This window comes from Opisthocomus hoazin, chromosome Z (genome assembly GCF_030867145.1).
Source record: "Opisthocomus hoazin isolate bOpiHoa1 chromosome Z, bOpiHoa1.hap1, whole genome shotgun sequence".
Taxonomy (NCBI): Eukaryota; Metazoa; Chordata; class Aves; order Opisthocomiformes; family Opisthocomidae; genus Opisthocomus; species Opisthocomus hoazin.
Genome location: NC_134454.1, coordinates 5,452,300 through 5,473,386, shown reverse-complemented (window position 1 = coordinate 5,473,386; position 21,087 = coordinate 5,452,300). Strand labels below are relative to the sequence as shown.

The window sequence follows — 21,087 nt, the reverse complement described above, 5'->3', positions numbered from 1 at the left end:
AGGGGCGGCGCCAGCGGATGACGTCAGGGGGAAGGGCGAAGAAACGCGGTCGCTTCCCCTTCACGTGACCCAGGCGAAGGGCGGTGGCGGCGCTGCCCCTTCCCCGCTTCGGCCAATCAGAAAGCGGCGCGAGGCACGCCCCCGCCCTCGCCCCGCCCCCTCAGCGAGCTGCGCGGGTGCGGCCCCGAGCGCAGCGGGTCCCGCCGGGGCGGGGCGGAGGTGAGCGCGGGGCCGGGGGGCGGCGGGAGCGGCTGTGCCGCCCGGGGCAGGGCCCCCCCGCCCCGCTGCGGGAATCCCGGAGCTCCCGGCGCGGAAGGAGGGCGTCCGCCGCAGGGTGCCCTCCCTCCGGGTGCCCGCACGGCCCCGGGCTTGTGCCGACCCCTCGGCCCAGGCGGGAGTGGGCCCGGGAAGCTGCTCTCGGAGCAGGCGCGGCGGTCCCGAGCGGAGGACGCCGTCGGAACACCGGTCCGGTCCCCGGCTGCTTGCGGGCCCTGTCCTCGGGCGGCTCCGGGGCCCTCGGTCGCGGAGGCTGCCAGGCGGGTGGGAAGCCGCCGGCGAGGCCTCCTCGGTGTCCCCGGAGGAAGGTGGCGTCTGCTTGTCCTGGCTGGGCTGGGTGTCGGTGTCGCCTCTCCCCGGGGAGCCTCAGGAGGGTACAAAGTGCTGACAGGGTCCGTGGTTGTATTGCTTTGCTGTTGTGGTGGCTTGGTACTAAATAACAATGGCTCGTTTTTATTTTAGTATTTGCATTGCTACCGTGAAGCTTAGTGGTAAGGCATATTATAATTTAAGTCATAATTGTAAGCCTGCAAAGAGAAAATGCTGAGCCGTTTGCCTGCTTGGAGCGTGTGAGACTAAGTCTATGCCCCCCTCCCTCCGTGTTCTGCTGAAAACCATCCCTCTTCCAGTGTCAGTGCCCAGTTTCCATGGCATTGAGATGCCCAAGCTGGTTTTGGCCTTCTTGGCAGCCAGGGCACACTGCTGGCTCATGGTCAACCTGTCATCCCCCAGCACACCCAGTCCCTCTCCGCAGAGCTGCTCTCCAGCAGGTCCGCCCCAAGCCTGTACTGATGCCTGGGGTTGTTCCTCCCCAGGTGCAGGACCCTGCACTTGCCCTTGTTGAACCTCATCAGGTTCTCTCTGTCCAACTTTCCAGCCTGTCCAGGTCACGCTGAATGGCAGCACAGCCTGCCGGTGTCCCTGCCCTGGCTGAGCCTCGCCATCCCCTCCGTGCCCCACCATCTCTCAGCGCTCTCCACTGGCTCTGTGTCCCAGGGGGCTCCCGGGGCTCTCTGCTGACTCTGTGTCCCATCCATTGCAGGTGCTGATGGAGGCTGGTGGGCTGCCAGCGGAGCTATGGCAGCTCATCTTGTGCTACTTGCGCCTCCCTGACCTGGGCCGCTGCAGCTTGGTCTGCAGAGCCTGGCAGGAGCTGGTTGTCAGCCTGGACAAAACACGCTGGCGGCAGCTCTGCCTGGGCTGCCTCGAGCACAGACCCCCCAACTGGCCCAACCGCCCCAGCGTGGAGCCGCCGTCCTGGAGAGAGGCCTTCAGGCAGCACCACCTGGCCTCCAGGACCTGGATCAGAAACATGCAGGACCCAGAGTCTTCTAGCTGCCTCTCCCTCTTCCGCAGGAGGAAGGGCCAGCGCCAGCTCTGCGTCGGTGTGGGGGGCGAGTTCGGTAGCCTCCGGGCCGCGCTGACCGCCGCCAGCCCCTACGACCGCCTTGTGCTGCTGCCTGGCGTGCACGAGGAGCAGGGCGAGGTGCTGCTGAACGTGCCTGTGGAGGTGGTGGGGCAGGGCAAGCTGGGGGACGTGGCGCTGCTGGCCAGCATCGACCAGCACTGCCCCACCACCCGCCTCTGCAACGTGGTCTTCATGCCGGCCCGCTTCACCCCGGTGCTCTACAAGGTGAGGTTCTGCAGAGCGGGAGCCGTGGGGATGGCGAGGCTGCCGAGGTGTCACTACCACAGCTGGTCTGTGGGCATCTGGAGAGCGTTACCAGGGGTTTGTGGGGCTCCCTAACGCGCGGGGGCTTGGCGGCTTTGTCCTCTGAGTGTCTCTGCTTCATTACGGATCGCCACAAATGCCGCACAAGTTTCCACCAGGAAGTCTGCCTTTGATTAATTAAGCAAATATATCTGTATCAGGCTATTACAAACTACCATCAGCAATCCATAACACAGTATGGCAGCAATCACTAACAGAAACAAACAAGCGTATAGCAACAACAAATAACAGCAATAAATAAGTAGGTATATACTATTACAGATTATTGCAAACTCACCACCAATGCAACAGCAGATGTGCTTATGATAGATTACCTATGTGGATGTATATAATACAGGTATCAAGGGAATTAGGCAGTTTTCAGACGGGGTCCAGCCATCTGTCACAGATGAATTATTAAGAGAGGTCATCGTTGTGGGGTGAACTAAAATGGTTTTATTAATTGTTAAACAAGGATCAAATTATAAATAATTTGAAGAATAATTAAAATATAAATATTTGAAGAATAATTAAATGGTAATCAAGTGGTGATTAAGCAGTAATTGAATGGTAATGAAATACTGATTTAACAGTGATTTAAATGATGATTTAAATGATAATTTAGATGGCAGTCCAACACTCTACTACTTGTTACTCTTCTAATAATTAAGCTACAGCTGTATATATATATATAAAAATGTTGCTAGCATACAATATACCTTTAGGCCCAATATAAAATGTCACTTACGTCATTATAGATACCAGATGCCAGGTAAGAGGTCTCTTAACCTCGAGGAGTAACCTTGAGAGGCATCCCTGCTCAAGGGAGATCCCCGCCGTGCAGCCTGCTGCAATATGCAGGGGAGCTCAGTGGGCTTGGAGGGCTACGTATATTTATAACGTAAAGTTGTGGACTCGTAGTGGACCCCCGCTTTGGTGTCTGCGCAGACGCAGCTGCAGCAGTTGTAGTGTTGTGTAGTACCAGCTCAGGCTGGCCCTGTTGGCTCCTGAGGAGATGTGTCCTAGAGTCCTCAGTGCCTGGGAGGATCTGGCCTGGCGCCGTCCCCGCAGTTTGCACAGCACGGCTCACTGCAGTCGGGGCTTCGTGTCGGTGGTGCCTGAACCAAGGCACTCTGCATTTGGTTGGAGCAGGGCATCCCCCACACCATCCCAAGGGGCACCCAACCACCCCAGAGGCAGGAGGGCAAACCGAACCAACCCCAAAAATGGGGCCAAAGGGGCACCAGTGAGGTAACTGACGTCAAAAACGCTCCGTGTCGCAGGACAGGATGTTCTCAGAGAGAAAGTCTCCATGTTGGATAAAAATTAAGTCTGTTTTAGGAGGGTGTAGCACACCACCACTCCAAGCAACCAATAGATGCTATTAACTTCTGTTTGTCACCTGGAACAGCCAATAGGTGATTATATTTTTGTTCTTTCAGAGCCATTTTGCTTTTCTAGACTGTTTCTACTTTTCCAGATGATAAGATGTCATTACAGTCCCTTGTGTTTTCCACTTATAGGTGGTATCTCACACACACACACACAGCTGCACCTCAGATGCGTAGCTGCACTTCTCAAGCATGTTTCTGGCTCCCAGCTCCCAGGCTGGCAGTCGTTTTGCTTTGTTTGGTGGTTTTCCCCTTCTGACCAGGCTCCTTTCCAACTGCCCACATGGCGAGGTGTAAGCGACGTGAGAGGCTGGGCACGCCGGAGGCACCCTTGGGAGCCAGCACGCCCCGCAGTGCCACCTGCACCAGCCCTGCTGCCCCAGAAGCCAGTTGTGCTGGTGTGTGCTCTGCCCTCAGCCTGAGCTGGGAGCCATTGGCCAGGATGCCCAGGGTCTTCTCTGGACCTAAGCCAGGACACAGGGTCATGGGCCCAGCCATGCTGCTGTGGTCTGCCCTGACACCGTTCTGGTCCCCACAGACAGCATCTGACTGGTCCAGAGTGGGCTGTGCCTCCAAAAACAAGACCTTCCTCGTGATGAGTCAGCCCATTGTTAGTTATAATTTATGGTTTCATTTCGTTTTCACCATTTTATTATGTAACATATTTAACTTAATCAGTTTGAAAGTCCCCAGAAGAAAGATTATACACTGACACGCGGTGGGAAAACTGAGTCACAAATCTGCTGAGAAAGTCCGCTTGTCCATGGCCACGTGCTGGGTTGCTGAAGCGGGTGTGTGGTGTCTCGCTCAGCAATGTCTCCTGCATTTGGCTGGTCAGCACGGCTGCATTTCACCTTTCAGGCTGTCGCTCTGGTCTCTGCACGCAGCAGGGTGATGGTACAGCCTTTCAGCTACTGTCGGTGGAATGAGAGTGTTTCCTCCCAGATCTGTAAATGAAAAACAAATTAAAAAAGCAAACTCACACCAATCCTGCTGCAGTCCTTAAAACCCTGCGAGCTGCAATTTCGGCAGGGCTTTCACAAGCAGACTCTCACAAGCTGATTTTGTTGGGTCCCTTTTAATTAGCTTTTTTTAGTTAAAAAAAGGGAAGGTACAATTCAGTCTGGAGCAGGCCAGTGGTCTGGAGGGATTTCTGTGTGGTTGTCGGTGGGTGAAAAGAAATGCATTTCAAAACCTGTTTGCAGTAAGACCACTTCTGAGAGTGCTCAAGGCCGAAAACAAGTGTTAGGACAGTGTGTTGGCCGCAAACTCCAGAAATCTCTATAGAATTCCCCAGCTCACCTGTCACAAGCTATTGATCTGGCCGCTTTTAATGTGGTGCACTGGGCAATCAAGGGATAACCCGAGAAGAGAAAGGAACGACGTAGGAGATTCCTAGGTAAATTAGAAGCACCATGAAGTTCCAAGCACACTACTCAGCTTTCCTGACCTGGCCCCTCTGTACGTTGCATTTCTGTTGGCCTTCTCTGCAGATAAGCAGAGGTTTGCCCTGCTTGTGCAGGAGAGAGGTATTTGGCCACGCACAACCGTCCTGGGGGTTTGGCAGCACCCATAAACTGCTACATGCATTGCCTAGCAAAGCAGGAGGGCTGTGGTAGGGATGGCTCATGATTCTGCAAGTAACAGAGGAAAAGGGCTACAAGGATGGTGAGGGGACTGGAGCATCTCTCCTACGAGGAGAGGCTGAGGGAGGTGGGCTTGTTCAGCCTGGAGAAGAGAAGGCTGCGAGGGGACCTAATAAATGCTTATCAATATCTGCAGGGTGGGTGTCAGGAGGATGGGGCCAGACTCTTTTCAGTGGTGCCCAGCAACAGGACAAGGGACAATGGGCACAAACTGAGGCACAGGAAGCTCCGTCTGAACATGAGGAAGAACTTCTTCCCTCTGAGGGTGACGGAGCCCTGGAACAGGCTGCCCAGGGAGGCTGTGGAGTCTCCTTCTCTGGAGATATTCCAGACCCGCCTGGACGCGGTGCTGTGCAGCCTGCTGTAGGTGACCCTGCTTGGGCAGGGGGTTGGGCTGGGTGACCCACAGAGGTCCCTGCCAAGCCCTACCATGCTGGGATTCTGTAACAGCAAGTCAGGTGGGAAACCACAGCCAGGGAACAAGGAATTGTTGGTGTCTCCTTACCGCAGTGTCACAATGTAATGCCTGTGCAGCAGTATGGCACGAATTTTTATGCGTTTTGCTTTGCGCTTGACATATCAAGTGTGCAGCGTCCTTCCACCAAGTATGCTAACAGGTCCAGGGAGAACTGTAGCTCTCCAGGCCAGCCAGGTGATGTCTGATGTCTTACCTGCTGCTTCACCCAGTAAACCCCCGAGTCTGTTAACAGTGCCGGCTGGTAAACACGCTGAAGGTCTGAAGGTTGCAAACTCTTCCGTGTAGGGAGTGTTGCTGAAGTTCAGTGATCTTGGCACATCCAGGCCCTGTCTGCTCCCACGCGTGACTGCTGGGCCTTGCTGAGACTGCAAAGCTGTGTCTTGGCGGGGAGGTTAAGGAAGCGTTGCCAGCAGGGAACAAAGTCAGTAGCTGTCGCTTTTTGCAAGACACTTGCTAATTCAGCATGCAGCTCTGCATCTGTGCGTCTGTGTGCTGCTGCATCTGTGGCACCTGAACGCCTGTCGTGTGTGTGAGCGTGAGCTTGTTTGCTCTGGAAGGACTGCACGGTACATCCAGGACTGATTTTCTTTCCTCTGTGCAATGATCTCACCTTGTGTTTACTCTCCAGACAACCTCAGGCTATGTCCAGTTTGACAATTGCAACTTCAAAGGTGGGCAGCTGCAGATCCATGCGCCAGGGACGTGCCAGGTGAGGTTCTGCACCTTCAGCCAGTCCAGCATCCACCTCCGCAGCGTGGCCCTCTGCATCCTGGAGAACTGTGAGTTCACCGGCAGTGAGAATGCCTCTGTAACAGTGGAGGGCTGCCCAAGCTCTGATCGTAACTGGGCCTGCAAGCACCTGGCCGTGCTGGCCAAGTCCTGTACAGCTTCTGTGTGGGAGCCCAGCCCAGCCGGCTGCCCTGTGGCCAAGTGGGATGGCTGGGGGGAGTCACTGCTGGGGCCAGTGAGAACGTGCGAGATTGTCGTAGGGGAAGAACGAAGCAGCTTTCTCTCTGCTGCGGGTGCTCAAGCCCTGCTTGACTCAACCGAGGAGGACACTGAATCTGGAGAGAACCTGCGGGCAGCAAGGGAGGAGGAGTGCCCGGCCCTCAACTCAAACTCCAGTGACACTGACTTATGCAGTGATGACGAAGAGGATGCTCAGGCTGCGCACGGACTGCCCTGCCAAGCCCACAGCCTGAGTCACGCACTTGCTGACGTCACGCACAGCAGGCTTCAGAGCAGCCGGCTGCACGCCCTTCAGAGGGACCTTAAGCTCAAGTCTCTGCAGCAGGAGCTGCAGCAGGACAAGGAGGCCCGGTCTTTGGCCAGCTCTCTGCAAGGCTGCATCATCCGACAGTGCCTTTTCAGGGATGGGAAGGGAGGAATATTCATTTCTTCGCAAGGGCAAGCAAAACTGGAAGGAAACATCTTCAGGGATCTGACCTACGCAGTGCGCTGCATACAGAACAGTAAGGTGCTGCTGCAAGCCCTCTTCCCTCTCCATTCTGCTCCACCAGAGCCTTTCCTGTGCATAGCTGGGACTAACCAGCCCAAACGAAAGGACTTCAGTCAGTGGCAAGTTGGGGCTGTGTAGTCAGGCCCGCTCTGCCTGTAAATTAAACTCTCACCCTGTAAAAGCACCGCTGTTTATCATCATGTTTGCTGCTCCCAGCACAGCCCGTACCTCAAACACAGGGGCTTGGTGTTGAGTCAGGACACTGCAGTGTCGACCCCTGGTCTTGCCCCTCGCCGTGGCCAGTCCCGGCTGCTTCACAAGCGCCCGCAGGGGTGGGTGCGTACCGCAGGCAGAGATGGGGTGCAAGGAGGGGTTTTGGCGGGGGACATGTGCTAGAGGCTGAGCTGAGGTTTTCTCTCAGCACAGCATCGTCTAACCCTGAGCTTGCCCAGAGCTCTCCACCTCTGTGCCTGCACTGCTCTTCCAACAGGACAGTGACAGCAGGGACTGGGGGAGAATCACACCGCCAAAACCCCCAGTGCTGGTGGTGCAGGGGGGGTCAGGAGCCTGCTCTCCAGCCACCTGCTCAGAGCAAGACCATCCCCACCGCTTGGTCACGGCATCCCAGGATCTGGGCCCATTTTTTAGTCTATCACTTTAAAAGACTGCAAATAAAAGTTTTGTGCAGGGAGAGAAAGGGAAGTTTTTCCACCCAGTTTTGGGAAAGGGCTTTGCTGTGATGGTGCTAACTTCCGATCTGCAGTTTCCACAGATGGACTGCCGAGTGCTGTTGCTTGTGCCCTGCAGAAATGCTTTGCTTCTTGGCAGCAGAGGATGACTCCTTCCATTCCAAGGGATACCTGTAGCAGAGGTGCCCTCCCGAAGGCTGCCCCACAGAGACAGACTGGCAGCAGGAGTGAGCAGAGGCACCTCACACGGCTCCACCGTGCTGCGCAGACCCTCTGAGCTGCTCGGGGGCCATTTTCATGGGAGTTAGGCTAGCAACAAATGCGGGTCCAGCACTCTGGATCGCATTCTGGTTTTATTTCCTTGAGTTTGCTTCCAATTTTCTCAGCAGCCTGGTTTTAACTGGTAGCAAATGGGGGGGAGATGAGGCCAGCCCAGCTTCTGCTCTCAGTGAGAATTTGCTCATCTAGGAGTTAGCAGAGAGGCTCTTGTCGAGAGGTGGGTGTCAGAACATCAGGCAGTGGGAGATGGTGAAATGCCTGGCTGTGAGGCAGTGGCAAGGTGTGACACCTGGACCAGAGTCTGGTGTGTGGGTCCCAGCCAGAGCGAGTGCCTATGTCTCTGACCTCCTGTAGCTCGCTCTCCAGGCAGACAAGTGTGGCTGATGAAGACAGGCCCTGCTGAGCTCCACATTTAGTCGAGAGATTGAATGAAGCACCTTTCTGAAATGAGCAAATAAAAGGAAATATAATTTAATTACCTTCTGATCTGTGTTGCTCATTGAAGTAGGATATGCAAAGGCAATTTGTAGATTGTTTCTTAGCACTCATAAGACATGGATTTAAGGCATTATTTTGTTTGCCTGGAAAATACTAAAGACTGCTGCTGTGTAAATATTTGACTATTTATTTGCATAGAGGGAACTAGATGGTTATGAGCAGTGTCAGTGACGTCAGTTTGCTGTCTGGGCCATTTATACCCTCACATGGCAGGATCATTGCTCTGAAGGTGCAAGGCAACGCACAGGTCACCTGCTGAGCACGTGAGCTGTAGGGCACTGGCCCAGTCGGCTTCGTGGGAGGCTCGTGGGAGGCTCCGTGGCGTTGGACGTGTCCCCTCCGAGCAGGTCTGTGCAGCAGTGAGTCAGAAGGCAGCCTGTTGCCCACTGTGTACAGAGAGGTGCCGACGGGGACTGCCTGAGTGGGGAGGGGACAGGTCTGTTGTACCATGAGCGGTGTGGAGATGGGACGGGCAATGGTCGCTCGCTGTTGCTGAAGGTGTGCAAGTGCAATGCAGTGAATGAAGCCACTGGGCACACCTGAACATGGGCTTTGTCAAACAGAGGGACGTGTCAGGCCAAGAGGATATCTTTGTTCCGGCTGTGCAGCACCAAGCACTGAGGGTCCCCATCCCCAAGAAGATCCATGCCCAACAGGCTTAACCATAGCACTGTCCGCACACACTGATCTTCCTTTCAGCTGGACAGTGTGCCTGGCCCACCCTGGGCTGCAGGAGAGACAGAGAGGTCATAGATGCACAGAGGTTGCAGAAGAGAAAGCTATACCCTTTGGTCATGTCCTTTTCCTCATCCTTCTAACTAGAAACTGCAGGTGCTTCTCCTCTTCCCTGCAGGTTATCATGCTGAGGAATGACATCCACCATTGCAAAGCGTCCGGGATATTCCTGCGCCTGTCGTCAGGAGGCCTGATTGCAGACAACAGCATCCATTCAAACTGTGAGGCGGGAGTGGACATTCGTAAGGGAGCCAACCCCCTAGTTCTGGTACGTAGCCCTCGAAGCTGTGCTGGAGGGCAGCGCACCCTTTCTCTCACATGCTGTTTCTCACCAAGGGGCAGCAGGGATCTATCTCCCAGCATAGAAAACACTGACCTTTCTGTCAGCTTTGCCCTTCAGCCTGTTTCTTAGATTTTTGTTGATGAATTAGAGTAAAACTAACCTAACAAGGTTAGTTTGCCTAACAAGGTTAGTTTGTTGCCTAACAAGGGCAAGGCACAGAGAAGTGCTGCCTGATTGCACATGCACGGTCTCCTGCTCTGTTTGACAGTACGTGCCTTAAAATTGCTGCACGTAGAGGGGAGGGGAGGGGGATGTTCCCCTATCAAATAAACATTCCTGTGCAATGAGTCAACTCGTGCAACAAGGTAGTAAATTGGCACTGTGCTGTACATTGTTTCTCCCACGCTGGGAATCATGTTGTCTGCCCTGGGAGTTGGTGGAGGGTCTCAGGCAGGAGGGGAACAGCAGCCCACTCTCCAGCGGCATGGCTGTTCCTCGGAATCGGCAGCAGGTGACCTTGTCCCTGTTCACAGAATGCTGTATCTGTAGACATCCCTGAAGGAACCGGGGCCTCACCGTGCAGGGGAGGAAGAGAGGTAGATACAAACTACTGTCCCAGTGACCCTGTGGCTGCACCAAGGTGTCCATGTGAGCTCTGCAAAGGAGATGGGGCAGGCAGAGCCGTGGCCCTGTGGAGGAGGTGGCAGCTCACCCACAGAGCCACGGGCCCTGTCTGGCTTCAGGTGCAGCTTTGAGCTGCCGTGTGTTGATTCGCCTGGTTTGGCGATTCCTACCCCGCTGTTCCACGAGACACTGGGCTGGGACTGCTGTCCTGCTCGGAGGGCCCAGCATGCTCCTGTCCTCACGGGAGACACTGGCGCCTGTTGTGGAGAGGGCAGGGTCATTCAGGCTGTGCAAAGTGCTGTCTAGCAGCTTGAGAAAAGGCACCATGCTGTAATGCTGAGCTCCCTGCTGTGACTTCTGCCTGCAGCTGCTGTGGGGTGCCGCTGAGGGTCTTTTCCTCTTGGTGGCTGTGGGGACTTGCAGCCCCACCAGACCTAGCCAGTGTCAGACGGGCTGCAGGGAATGAAGGGTCCAGGGGGGCCCTTGGAGATGGCAGCAGGAGCTGGTGGAGGAGGAGGAGGTTGCAGGAATGATGGGAAGTCTGGCATTGTGTGCTAGAACCCCAAAGAAAGGTAAAAGTTAAGTGTGCCTTGAGCCTTTGAGAGTGATTTCTTGGCAGCTGGATTAATTACCCTTCTGCCCTTTACGCCAGCAGGGTTGGAAGCTCTTGCTTTTCTCTGTGGTTGCTGTCTGCTCTTACTTACTTTTATAAGTGACCTTCCTTCCTTTTGCTTTTATTCTCTCTACATGTGCAAAAATAAAACCGTAGTGCAATAAAATACACAGTGGCCTTCGCTCAGGCATTGTCGTCGTTGGCAATGGAAAAGGCATCATCCGTAGCAATCAGATCTATGGGAATAAAGAAGCTGGCATTTATATTCTGTATAATGGAAACCCTGCTGTGAGGTATGTTAGCTAGCACTGACCTTTCTCTCACCTCTTTTGTCTGTTAAGAATTATTCCTCCCACTGTGCGCACTTTTCTTCTCTCTTTTTCTATCCCCACCATAGAACAGAAATAGGACCACGGTGCACTAGTGTCTTTCTGTGACTTCCCTCTGTCTGCTTGCTGCACCCAGGTCTTTCCCAAGTGCCAGTCCTGGGTTTTCCCCCTGGATCTGTGGAGGACAGAGGCTGTGTTCAAGATGAGCAACTCACACATGTCATGGAGCTTTTTGCAGGAAAGGGAATAGCAGACCTCAGCACTGCAGTCATTGTTACTCCAATTCATCTTACTGCCTTAAACACCTGGAGCTACTGACTTGGGTGTGTTTAAAACCATTTAGTTTAGATGTTAGTACTGGTGTCTGGCAGGCTTTCTTCAGGTCAATGCCATCAGCTTTACGTGGTGGTATCAACTGGTAGCAATGAACCCAGAAATGAGATAGCAGCTTGAGTGTGGAATTGGTTGCAGGTGTGAGGGCATCTTGTCTGTCCTGCCACCCCTTCCCACTTCTCACTGTGCCTGTGGGTGACAAGGAACAGGTGTATGACAGCTCACCAGGGTGCTATAGAGCAGGGTAGGGCACAAAGGGAAGAAAATGGTTGCCCTGGATCAGCCCTGTAGCTGGGATGTGAGTATTCATGCTGGAAGTGTTGATAATTAACAGCGCTTCAGCCTTGAGTCCTGCAGTCCTAATGAAAGTGACTTCTTTCAGGTTGATGATCTGTGGGCAGAGCTGGTGAGGGTTAGACAGACTGCCTGTATGGACACTTACGAATGAGTTAATGAGGCACTTAGTCTATGCTGGGACCTGGAGAGGCAAAGTCTGCACCAGATGCACCAGCCCTGAAAATACAGGGGTCAGGGCTGGGCTTTCCGACAAGGGATTATGAAAGTGCTGTCACAGAGAGGCACTGATTTCTGAGACAAGCCATGTTGTAATGGCAGAGCCCAGAAGTGCAGAGGAAACACACTGCGGGATGGAGAGACTCACTCGACATCCTTGCCTCCATACCTTACTGCCACATCGTTTGGAACCCCAGCCTGCACCTCGTGGCTGACATATGACCACCAGTGCTTCCTGACACGTAGGAGACGCTGGGGAGGAGGCAGGGAGGATGCTCAGTGGGAAGACACGTTTTTCTCCTGACCAGCCACCCGTTTTGGAGGACCTCCCCTCCTCTGCTCGTGCACGCCGCTCCATGCTGCCTTTCGGCTGCGCTGGCTCGAGTCCAGCTCTGGCACTGGCCGAGGCTGTGTGCCCGGCGCTGTCCCAGCTGTGCCACAACTCCGTTGAGCACAGGGCTCAACGCGGGCTGTCGGCACGGCTGGGTCTCACCGACAGGATGGCCTGTGCGGCTGCAAGCAGGCAGGGCTGGTGGAAGGGGAAGGTTTATGGTAGGAGTAATGTGCTTTTCTGGGTGCCTTTTCCACAGCTGGAAATGGAATAATGTTTTGCCCATCCCCGAGGGCTGCAAGCCCAGCTCCATCGTGTGACGCTGCCTGCAGCTGCCTGGCTGGGGGACGGGTTTCAGTGGGGCATTGCGAGGGGTTCCATGCAAAAAGCGGAGGGGGGTGTCCCTCTGAGAAGCGTGCCAGCGATGTGGGTGCCAAGTACCATTTTTAAGCATGACACAAGCCCTTGGGTGTGTACATCTTCCAGTCAGGGGTGCCTTGTGCGCTCTTCTCACCTGGTCCTCTTCCAGAGGCCGGTGCCTGTGTCACACCAGGCCCTGCAGCCCACAGCAGCTTTCCATTCCTTGGGCACTGCTGGTGAGCTGTGTTGTTGTGGCAGGGTGGTGGGGGCTTCCCTCTTTGGCTGGACTGAGCAGCCCTGCCCAAGCAGACAGCTGCAAGTGGAGGGGCAGCCGTGCCAGGGCAGCCAAGGGCAGCAGAGGCACTGGCTGCTCGGCGAGGCGGGGTGGTCCCTGCTCTACCTGCATTTGTCCCTGGGAGCAGGACAGCAGCGTGAAGCACTGCGCCCACCCCTCCACCCCCAGCCAGCGCTGGTGATCGTGCGTTGGTGGTGATCGCGTGTCACAGGCACTGCTTTCCCACCCTGGCTCACTGCTGTAGAAGCTCTTCCACTCCCTCCATAGCCTGGGAGGAGTGGGCCATCTCCAGGGAGTGCTCCTGGGTGGATGCTGGGGCAGAGTTGGTGCCAGGCGCTGCGCTCCATTGGTGTTTTTCCTTCCTGATCAACCTGATTGCTTTCCTGCTCTGAACCTCGGCAGCAAGCCAGAGATTCAGGGTCACCTTGTGTAGCAGGAGCTAGTGGTGGGCTTGGGACTGCTGGGCTTCGTTTCTTCTGACAGGCGATGGGTGCGAGCCCTGGGGATGACAGGTGACGCCTCTACACAGGTGCTGTGGGACCCATGCACGTTCTCCAGGCCACCACTCCCACCATGTGCTGTCGGTGCTCCTGCTATCATGTTTAATGTCTCCCACCGTCAGCTGCAATTGCTGTCTGCCCACTGCCCTCAGGGCTTCTCTCAGAGCAGCAATCCCATGGCAAATAAAGCTTCTCACCCTCTTCGCGGGCTGGGGAAGATGGGGGCAACAGGCTAAAGCCCTTGCAGACTCCTCCGTAATGTCCACCTCAGTGGGCTCCAGCTGCCACGTGGTACGTCTTTGGCACGGGGGTCTCCAGCTCGGAGCGCCCTGCTCTGCGCTGCCCGTGGGCGCAGGGAGGCTGCGGCAGCCAGCGCGGTGGCCTGCATCTCCATGGGTGTGCTGCATGGTGCTGGAGAGCCCAGCGTGCAGAGTGGTTTGCAGAGGAGCGAGTTTAGTCCTGAGGAGAAGGGAAGGCCATCTGAAGGGTGGGAGTGACCGTGGGTGCGGGCAGACAGCGGGGCAGGGAGGCCAGGTGTGGGGGGCAGTACTTGGTTCTCCCTGTCTGTACGCTCCTCATGGCTGGGCTGTCACTGGCCACTCCTGGAGACGGCACGCTGGCTGTGCAACGACTGGTCTGATGCGGTGGCTGTTTGGGTGTTCAGGAGTGGCCCTTTCTCACCTTTCGAACGCTCTTACTGATACGTTTTTCTCCGTGCCTCTTGCGTGCTTTCACCTCCTTGAAAGTGGTTTGCCTGTCCGTAGCTCCTCTCTGCTTTGCATGAACCTTCCCCACTGTGCTTCCCTCTTGCTGCACTCCGGTGTGCGGCTGCCCCGTGCCCAGCTCCCGCAGCTGGGCAGAGGCCACAGGCTGCGAGGCGTAGCCAGCCAGGGAGACTGGTGCCCGTGCAGAGACCCGCTGCGCTGGCTTCACTGCGAACGGTGCAATCGGTGCAGGCAACACTGCTGCTGGTAATGTTCTTTTCTTCTCCTACCTTAGTGGGAACCATATTTTCCAGGGACTGGCTGCTGGAATAGCAGTGAATGAGAACGGCAGAGGCCAAATCACAGGTATGGGAATAAAAACGGCATTGTTATGCCCAGTTTGTCTCTCTCTTTAAGCTCTGTCTGTTTGATTGCAAAATTTATCTCGTTACGGTTCTTTGCTGTCTTTAGGTGCAATAATCCCCTGGTTTGCATTTCCTAGTTGGCATTTCTACCCTTGACACAGGCAGTATGTCTCTCTGCAGCGTGTCCTCCAAATTATTATTCCCATTGTCCCTGGGCCAGCTGGGGCATGGGACTGATTCGACACACTGCATTTTTTCCTCGCTGTGCCAGCCAGTTAATGTCATGTTTGTGGCTAAAGCTGTCAGTGATGTTTTCCTGCTGTTGTGGCACAGATTCTACACTCTGCCCTTACACTGCAGAGGACAGGGAAGTGGTGGTTACTGGAACTGCTAATGACTGCTGTCCCGTGCGGCAGAGCATTGCCAGGCGAATGCGGGAAGCTCCTGAGGCTTGAACTCTGCCACGGGCAATGGGAGCTTTTTGGTGGGGCTGGGTCTTGCCTTGCAAGGTCTCCTTGCTCTTCCGTGGGCAGGAGGCTCATGTGGTCACCTCATCCTCCCTGTCTGGCCATAGGGAATGTCATCTGCGAGAACCAGTGGGGTGGGGCAGACATCCGCCATGGAGGCAACCCCGTTCTCAGGAACAACCTCATCTGCTGCGGCTATTCGGACGGTGTGGTGGTGGGTGAGCGTGGGAAGGGCCTCATCGAAGGAAACGTCATCCATGGTAAGGACACAAGCTCGGGTGGAGAACAATTCTCGCCTTCTCCAACATCCCCCCATCCTCTTGGGCTTGCTGGGTTGCCCTCTGCCTCCAGTGCACTCTGGAGCTGCAGTGGGTGCCCAGGAAGGGGCTGTGATGGGTGCCCAGGAGGGGGCTGCGGTGGCTGTCCAGGAGGTTTGGCCAGGAACGACACCAGGCCCATGGCAGTTCAAGCACTCCAGAGGTCACAGAATCATAGAATAGAATTGTAGGATCATTAAGGTTGGAAAAGACCTCTAAGATCATGAAGTCCAGCCATCAACCCAAGACCACCATGCCTGCTAAACCTGAGGTCATGCTGCCAGTGCTGCTGGCCTGTGGCTCACGAGGGGCCCTCTGGGGCTTCCCTCTGAGCCCTGAGGTGGAAGGTGGCCTTGTGCCATTGCCCTCGTGCAGGACAGGGTTGCAGGGGAGGATGTGTGGTCCCCACAGGACGAGCGGAGCTCGTCTGCTGCTGTCCTGCACCCAGCTCACGTGGGGCCGGAGGAGTCTGGCGGGTCTGTAATCTAGCAACTGGGCTAATGTCTGACAGAGGATAAACTCCCTGGGTGATTTCCTCAGGAAGCTGGAAATAGCTTTTTTAAAGGGGTTTTAAAGTGGCTGCGGAGAGACGCTGTCTGTCCCCACCACAGTGTGGGTCCAAGTCCTGGAGGGGCTGTGCTCCTCTCTGGCCCTGTTTAGGACAGGGGTGGGATGCAGGCCATCACATAGCATGGCTCTGTGTGCGTCTGTCTGTCCACGTGTCCCACTGGTAACACCGGAGGCAGTGGTGGCCAGCGGTGCTGGCGGCCAGTGTCAGCCCCTCCAGCGAGGGTAAAATACACAGACAGGGAGTTCTAGAGGCTTCTGGAACAGCAGTGGCCAGGGCAGGAGGAGGGTGGTCGTAGGGCCCAGCTACCCTTGGGGTGGCGAAGCAGCAGCTCAGCCTGCGTTAGGCACTGGAGAACACACCTGGGTCCCTGAGGTCAGGGAAGCCTGGCTCAGTGCCGCTGGAGCTGCTCGCTCCCTGGTCCCAGAGGAGGGGAGACCAGGGCATGCCTCATCCCAGCAGCCGGTGCTGGTGGCACTCAGGCTTCCAGCACTGTGGCACCTGCCTGCGGAGCCAGCGGACAGGGCTGTGCCTGGCCATCCCGCAGAGCCCTGGGGCGGGGAGGTTTACCTCCCGGTTGCAGGAGTTAAACCTGGGGACTCAAGCTGGGGTCAGAGCATGGACAGTGCCAGGAGACGGTGGAGGTGGGGACATGAAGGCCCTGAGGTCACGGACTCGAGGTGGCCCAGTGAGACCAAGTCAGGGCTGAAGGATTGCTGAGAGCCCATGACATGTAGGGTTGGCTTTCATGGGTACTCAAAGAGGAGGATCACCTCTATCTCACCTGCACTGCACGTGGACTACCAGCCACTTTGGGATAGGGCTGGGGGTCTCCAAGTACTGCTTGGTCAGTGGACTATGCTGCCCACATTGCAGGCAACAAGGGCTGCGGCGTGTGGATGATGTCCTCCAGCCTCCCGCACCTTGTCAACAATCAGATCAGCCACAACAGCATCTACGGGGTGGCAGTGCTCTGCGGCAAGGACGACACTGATGCATACCCCCCTGGGCAGGGGGCCAGCGAGAGCTTCCAGGAGGAGAGAGAGGGTGCCGGCGCGGAGAATGACTCTGACAGTGAGGAGGAGCACCCAGCTGCCCGGCATCCCGTCAGCGTGGCTCTGGTGGAGTTGAACAGCATCAACCACAACGGAGGTGAGCTTGCAGCCCAGGGCTCTTCCTGGGCTCTGGGAGAAGGGGTGGCGTTCAGAATGGCGTGTTGTCCTGGCCCACCAGCACTGGGTCTGACAGGGTCTTCCTCCGCTGCCACCAGGCCAGGAGAACCCTGGAGATATGGTGGGCCAAGACTTGAGTGTGGGTGGGTTTTTGTCCTTAAGCTCCCAGTCAGAATCACAGAATCACAGGATGGTCGGGGTTGGAAAAGAGCTCTGTTGGTCACCCAGTCCAACCCTCCTGCTGAAGCAGGATCACCTACAGCAGGCTGCACAGGATCTTGTCCAGGCAGGTCTTGAATATCTCCAGAGAAGGAGACTCCACAGCCTCCCTGGGCAGCCTGGGCCAGGGCTCCGTCACCCTCAGAGGGAAGTTCTTCCTCATGTTCAGATGGAGCTTCCTCTGCTTCAGTTTGTGCCCATTGCCCCTTGTCCTGTCGCTGGGCACCGCTGAAAAGAGTCTGGCCCCATCCTCCTGACACCCACCCTGCAGATATTTATAAACATTTATAAGGTCCCCTTGCAGCCTTCTCTTCTTCAGGCTGAACAAGCCCAGCTCCCTCAGCCTTTCCTCGTAGGAGAGATGTTCCAGTACCCTCACCATCCTTGTAGCCCTCCGCTAGACTCTCTCCAGTAGCTCCTCATCTTTCTTGAAGTGGTGAGCCCAGAACTGGACACAGTATCCAGACGGGGCCTCACCAGGGCAGAGTAGAGGGGAAGGAGAACCTCCCTCGACCTGCTGGCCACACTCTTCTTGATGCACCCCAGGATCCCATTGGCCTTCTTGGCAGCCAGGGCACACTGCTGGCTCATGGTCAACCTGTCGTCCACCAGGACACCCAGGTCCCTCTCCACAGAGCTGCTCTCAGCACCTTTTAGAAACAGAAATGCGCTGCAAGCTCTTAACCGATGGCTCCTCTGCTTGGTTGGCAGCTGCTGGGTTGCACGTCAGAAGCAGTGAAGCGCTCAGCTTCGTCGCCAATGCCGTTCACGCCAACCACGATGGCGGGGTGGCCGTGCTGCAGAGCAGCCAGCTCACATGCGTTGCCAACAACAGCATCTCCTGCAACAGCCGGGCCGGTGTGCGCGTCGAGGCCGAGTGCCAGGTGGAGCTGCGCGGCAACGGCATCTACGAGAACAGTGGCCATGGCATCGTCTGCAAGGGACAGGGTGTCATTGCAGAGAATGACATCATCGGCAACCGCAGATGTGGCCTTCAGCTATGCCAGGCAGCAGACATGAAGGTGCATCTTGCAGGGGGGCTGGGGAGGCACTGATGGGTGCATCCCTGCGGCCAGGGCAGAGGCGAGGCAGAGCCTGCTGCTGCGGCTACCCTCCCTCCCTGGGTGAGGGGGAAGCCAGCAGACCCCAGTAGCAAGCAGGACAGGAGGGACTGCCCCGGCATTGCCATCAGGAGGAGTGGACAATCAGGATCGTGTCCCTGACCCTGTGATTAGACATGGTATAATTCCCAGGCTACATCAGAAGTGTATCCAGGCAATCGAGGGAAGCTGTCACCCACCTACTTTGCCACTGGGAGGCTGCATCCAAAATGATGTGTCTGGTTTGGGACCTCAGGGTCAAGAGGGAGGTGGAGAAAAGGGAGAGGGTCCAGTGCAGAGCTACCAGGGTGGGCAAGTGCCAGGACACAACTGATGACATGAGGCGAGGGAGCTGGGCTTCATTAGTTTGGCAAAGAGGAGACCAAGGGGGTTCTGACAGCAGCCCGCAGCCGCCTGAAGGGCAGTCAGAGCCGAGCCCTTCTCATCAGTGCCAGGCAGTAGAACAAGGGTCAACAGCACAAGCTGCAGTGGTTCCTGGACCTTGGGAGGTCCACATGGGAGACTTGGGGCCTCTTGCCTTGGAGGGTGGTGCAGCCCTGGGACAGGTCACAGAGTGGTGGGGGTCACCATCCTTGGGGGCCTCCAAGCCTTGGCAGGACAAAGCCAGGGCTGCCCTGATCCAGTGCTGTAGACAGTCCTACTCCAGAGCTCCCTTCCACCAGAACTCCTTAACTCTAGGTTTTCTGTGGGCAGTCATTTCCTGGCTATGGCCCTGAACCCTTGGTATGCTCCCAAATTGCCAGGGAGTGCTAGTGAGTCTGCAGAAGAGCTTTGGGGTTTGGTTTTGTGTTCAAAGAGCCATATGAACAGTGTCCTTCTGCTTGGACCATTCTGTCTAAAGCTTCTTTTGCAGGTGACCAAGAACAGGATCCAGTCCTTTCGGGACTACGGGATTGCTCTCTTTGATGAAGCCAAAGGCCTGGTGCAGGAAAACCTCATTTTCCTAGGGAGATCCAAGAAATCCATTTTGCGACCGGTGTCAAATGCAGAGGATTGCATCATCCAAAACAATGTGCTTCTCACCTTCAAGAAAAGGTCAGGCCCCTGGCACCTTGGGGTGCAGTTCTGAGCTTGGAGCCACCGTTGTGCTCCTGTGTTAAGCGAGCACTGGAGGGCTCTGCTTTGTAGCTCATCTTCCCAACTTCCCACACGTGTTGACCCACGTCACCAGCCCCATGTGTGTAGTGAACCGCTGCAGATGAGGACTGCAGATCAAGCAGAGGCAAGAGGTTCCTCATGGAATACTTCTAAAGCCAAGGGAGGTGCTTGGATTATTCCTTGTCTGGCCAGTCTGTGTCTTCATGATGTCTCTGAGCATAGGGACATCTGCCCTGTGCACTGGCCATCACATTGTCCTGCACAGTGCTACCTTTGAAGCCTGGCTGCTGTGTTTGCATACTGCACTGCTGTCCCTGCAGCACGGACAACCCCAGGGTGTTTGTGGGTTCTCTCTGGTTTGAGAGAGTTGGAAGAAGGAGGAACTGCCAGAGCCACTGCCAGTCTGCATTGTTCTTCTGTGCTGGTGAGGAGGGTGGCTTCAGGCACCAGATTCCACCTTCAGCCTTTTGCTACCAGAGCAACGTGAATGCTGAATGGGAAAATGGATCTTGGAGTGCTTGTTTTTCCAGGGCGTGATTTAGCTGCCCTGGTCTTTGAGCCAGTGTGAGAACATGTCTTCTGGTGGCCATCAGAGGTACTGCTGTAGCTGCAGACCTCTAATGGGTATTGCAAAGCTTTCCTTAGCTGCTGGCTGTCATCCAAATCTCAGTGACTCTCATCATTATAGGCCTTGTTCAAAACAGGTCACTTGAGACCACTACTCTGCAGCAGATGCCTGAGGAGGGAAAGCTGGAGCCCCGTCACCCATACAAGGGCTGGCTATTCAGTGGAGTGTTCTTTTTAGCTACAGATTTGACCTTGACTCTTCTCTCTGAGTCACAGATCATGGTCCAGGGCATGGGAGAGGACACACCAAAACTGGAAACTCGCATTACTGGAGGGAGGTTAGGCCGTGGGGTCTCCCAGGCTGATGATGCTCTTCCAGAGTCCCATAGTATGGAAGTCAAGTGCACTAGGGAGGACTGTCAGCACCTCCTCCACTGCCCTTAGCCCCAATATTCCTCTGTTAGGTTTTCAGTTCTCGGCACCTTTAAGGATTTTTTGGGAGGTCCTAGCATTGATTCTTCTCTGCAGGCTCTTGCCCCATTCCCCAGAATTTGCAGGCACTTAGAGCTGTTGGCTGTGAAATCACAGACGGTAGTTTTTGCAGTAAAGCAAGATGTTCTGTGTCAATTCTCCAACCATTTCTGTCCCACTTGGTTTTTGGAACAGACATTGCATGGTGAGCATGGTGCACCTGCTAGCACTGCTCTGCCCCTTTCCTCTTTGAAGGGTGAACCTCAAGGCAACGCTTCTCAGGCTGCCCTGGAAGCGCCGTTCCACCCTGCTCGAGGCCACATGTGAGGTGTCTCTCCTTTTCCCAGGTTTGACACGGAGTGCATGCTGATCGACCCCCCGGCACGGCCTCACATCGAAGGAGGTGCCCCAGGGTCCTGCACGGCGGTTGGTGGTCAGAGGGTTTCCAGCATAACCACCAGGGCGGACAGGGGCTGCCGTAACCACGGGAGCATCTTCTGCGCCATTCTCTGACCAGGGAGGAGGTTTCTTCGCTGGTGTCTCTGCCTGTCTTTTCTCCAGAATTGCCGACGGGAAGCTCTCACAACTCAGGGACGGGGAAGCCCATTGGACTGTACTGCCTCTTTCATGAAGGATTTTGCAACTTCAGCAGCACCTCACTAAATAAAAAAATAT

The 21,087-nt window shown here is 55.7% G+C and overlaps 1 protein-coding gene across 2 annotated transcripts; it reads left to right on the top strand.

Moving 5' to 3' along the window:
- Nucleotides 1-147: 147 nt before the first annotated feature.
- On the top strand, nt 148-21,087 carry FBXO10 (F-box protein 10). Of its 2 annotated transcripts, none has more exons than XM_075411351.1 (11): nt 148-219; nt 1,319-1,909; nt 6,131-6,979; nt 9,281-9,430; nt 10,839-10,975; nt 14,343-14,413; nt 14,987-15,139; nt 16,641-16,916; nt 17,867-18,177; nt 19,130-19,311; nt 20,760-21,087. In XM_075411351.1, the coding sequence occupies exons 2-11, from the start codon at nt 1,325-1,327 to the stop codon at nt 20,923-20,925; spliced, it is 2,880 nt and encodes a 959-aa protein (XP_075267466.1). In that variant the 5' UTR covers nt 148-219; nt 1,319-1,324; the 3' UTR covers nt 20,926-21,087. The 2 variants fall into 2 exon arrangements, with proteins under 2 accessions (XP_075267466.1, XP_075267467.1); XM_075411352.1 differs by lacking the exon at nt 148-219 and adding an exon at nt 242-668.

Bases quoted from the DNA above. Each gene is read 5' to 3' on its own strand.
- FBXO10 (XM_075411351.1), top strand. From the start codon at position 1,325: ATGGAGGCTGGTGGGCTGCCAGCGGAGCTATGGCAGCTCATCTTGTGC. The intron at 14,414-14,986 runs GTATGGGAATAA...GTCTGGCCATAG, and splicing joins CGGCAGAGGCCAAATCACAG to GGAATGTCATCTGCGAGAAC. The intron at 15,140-16,640 runs GTAAGGACACAA...CCCACATTGCAG, and splicing joins CGAAGGAAACGTCATCCATG to GCAACAAGGGCTGCGGCGTG.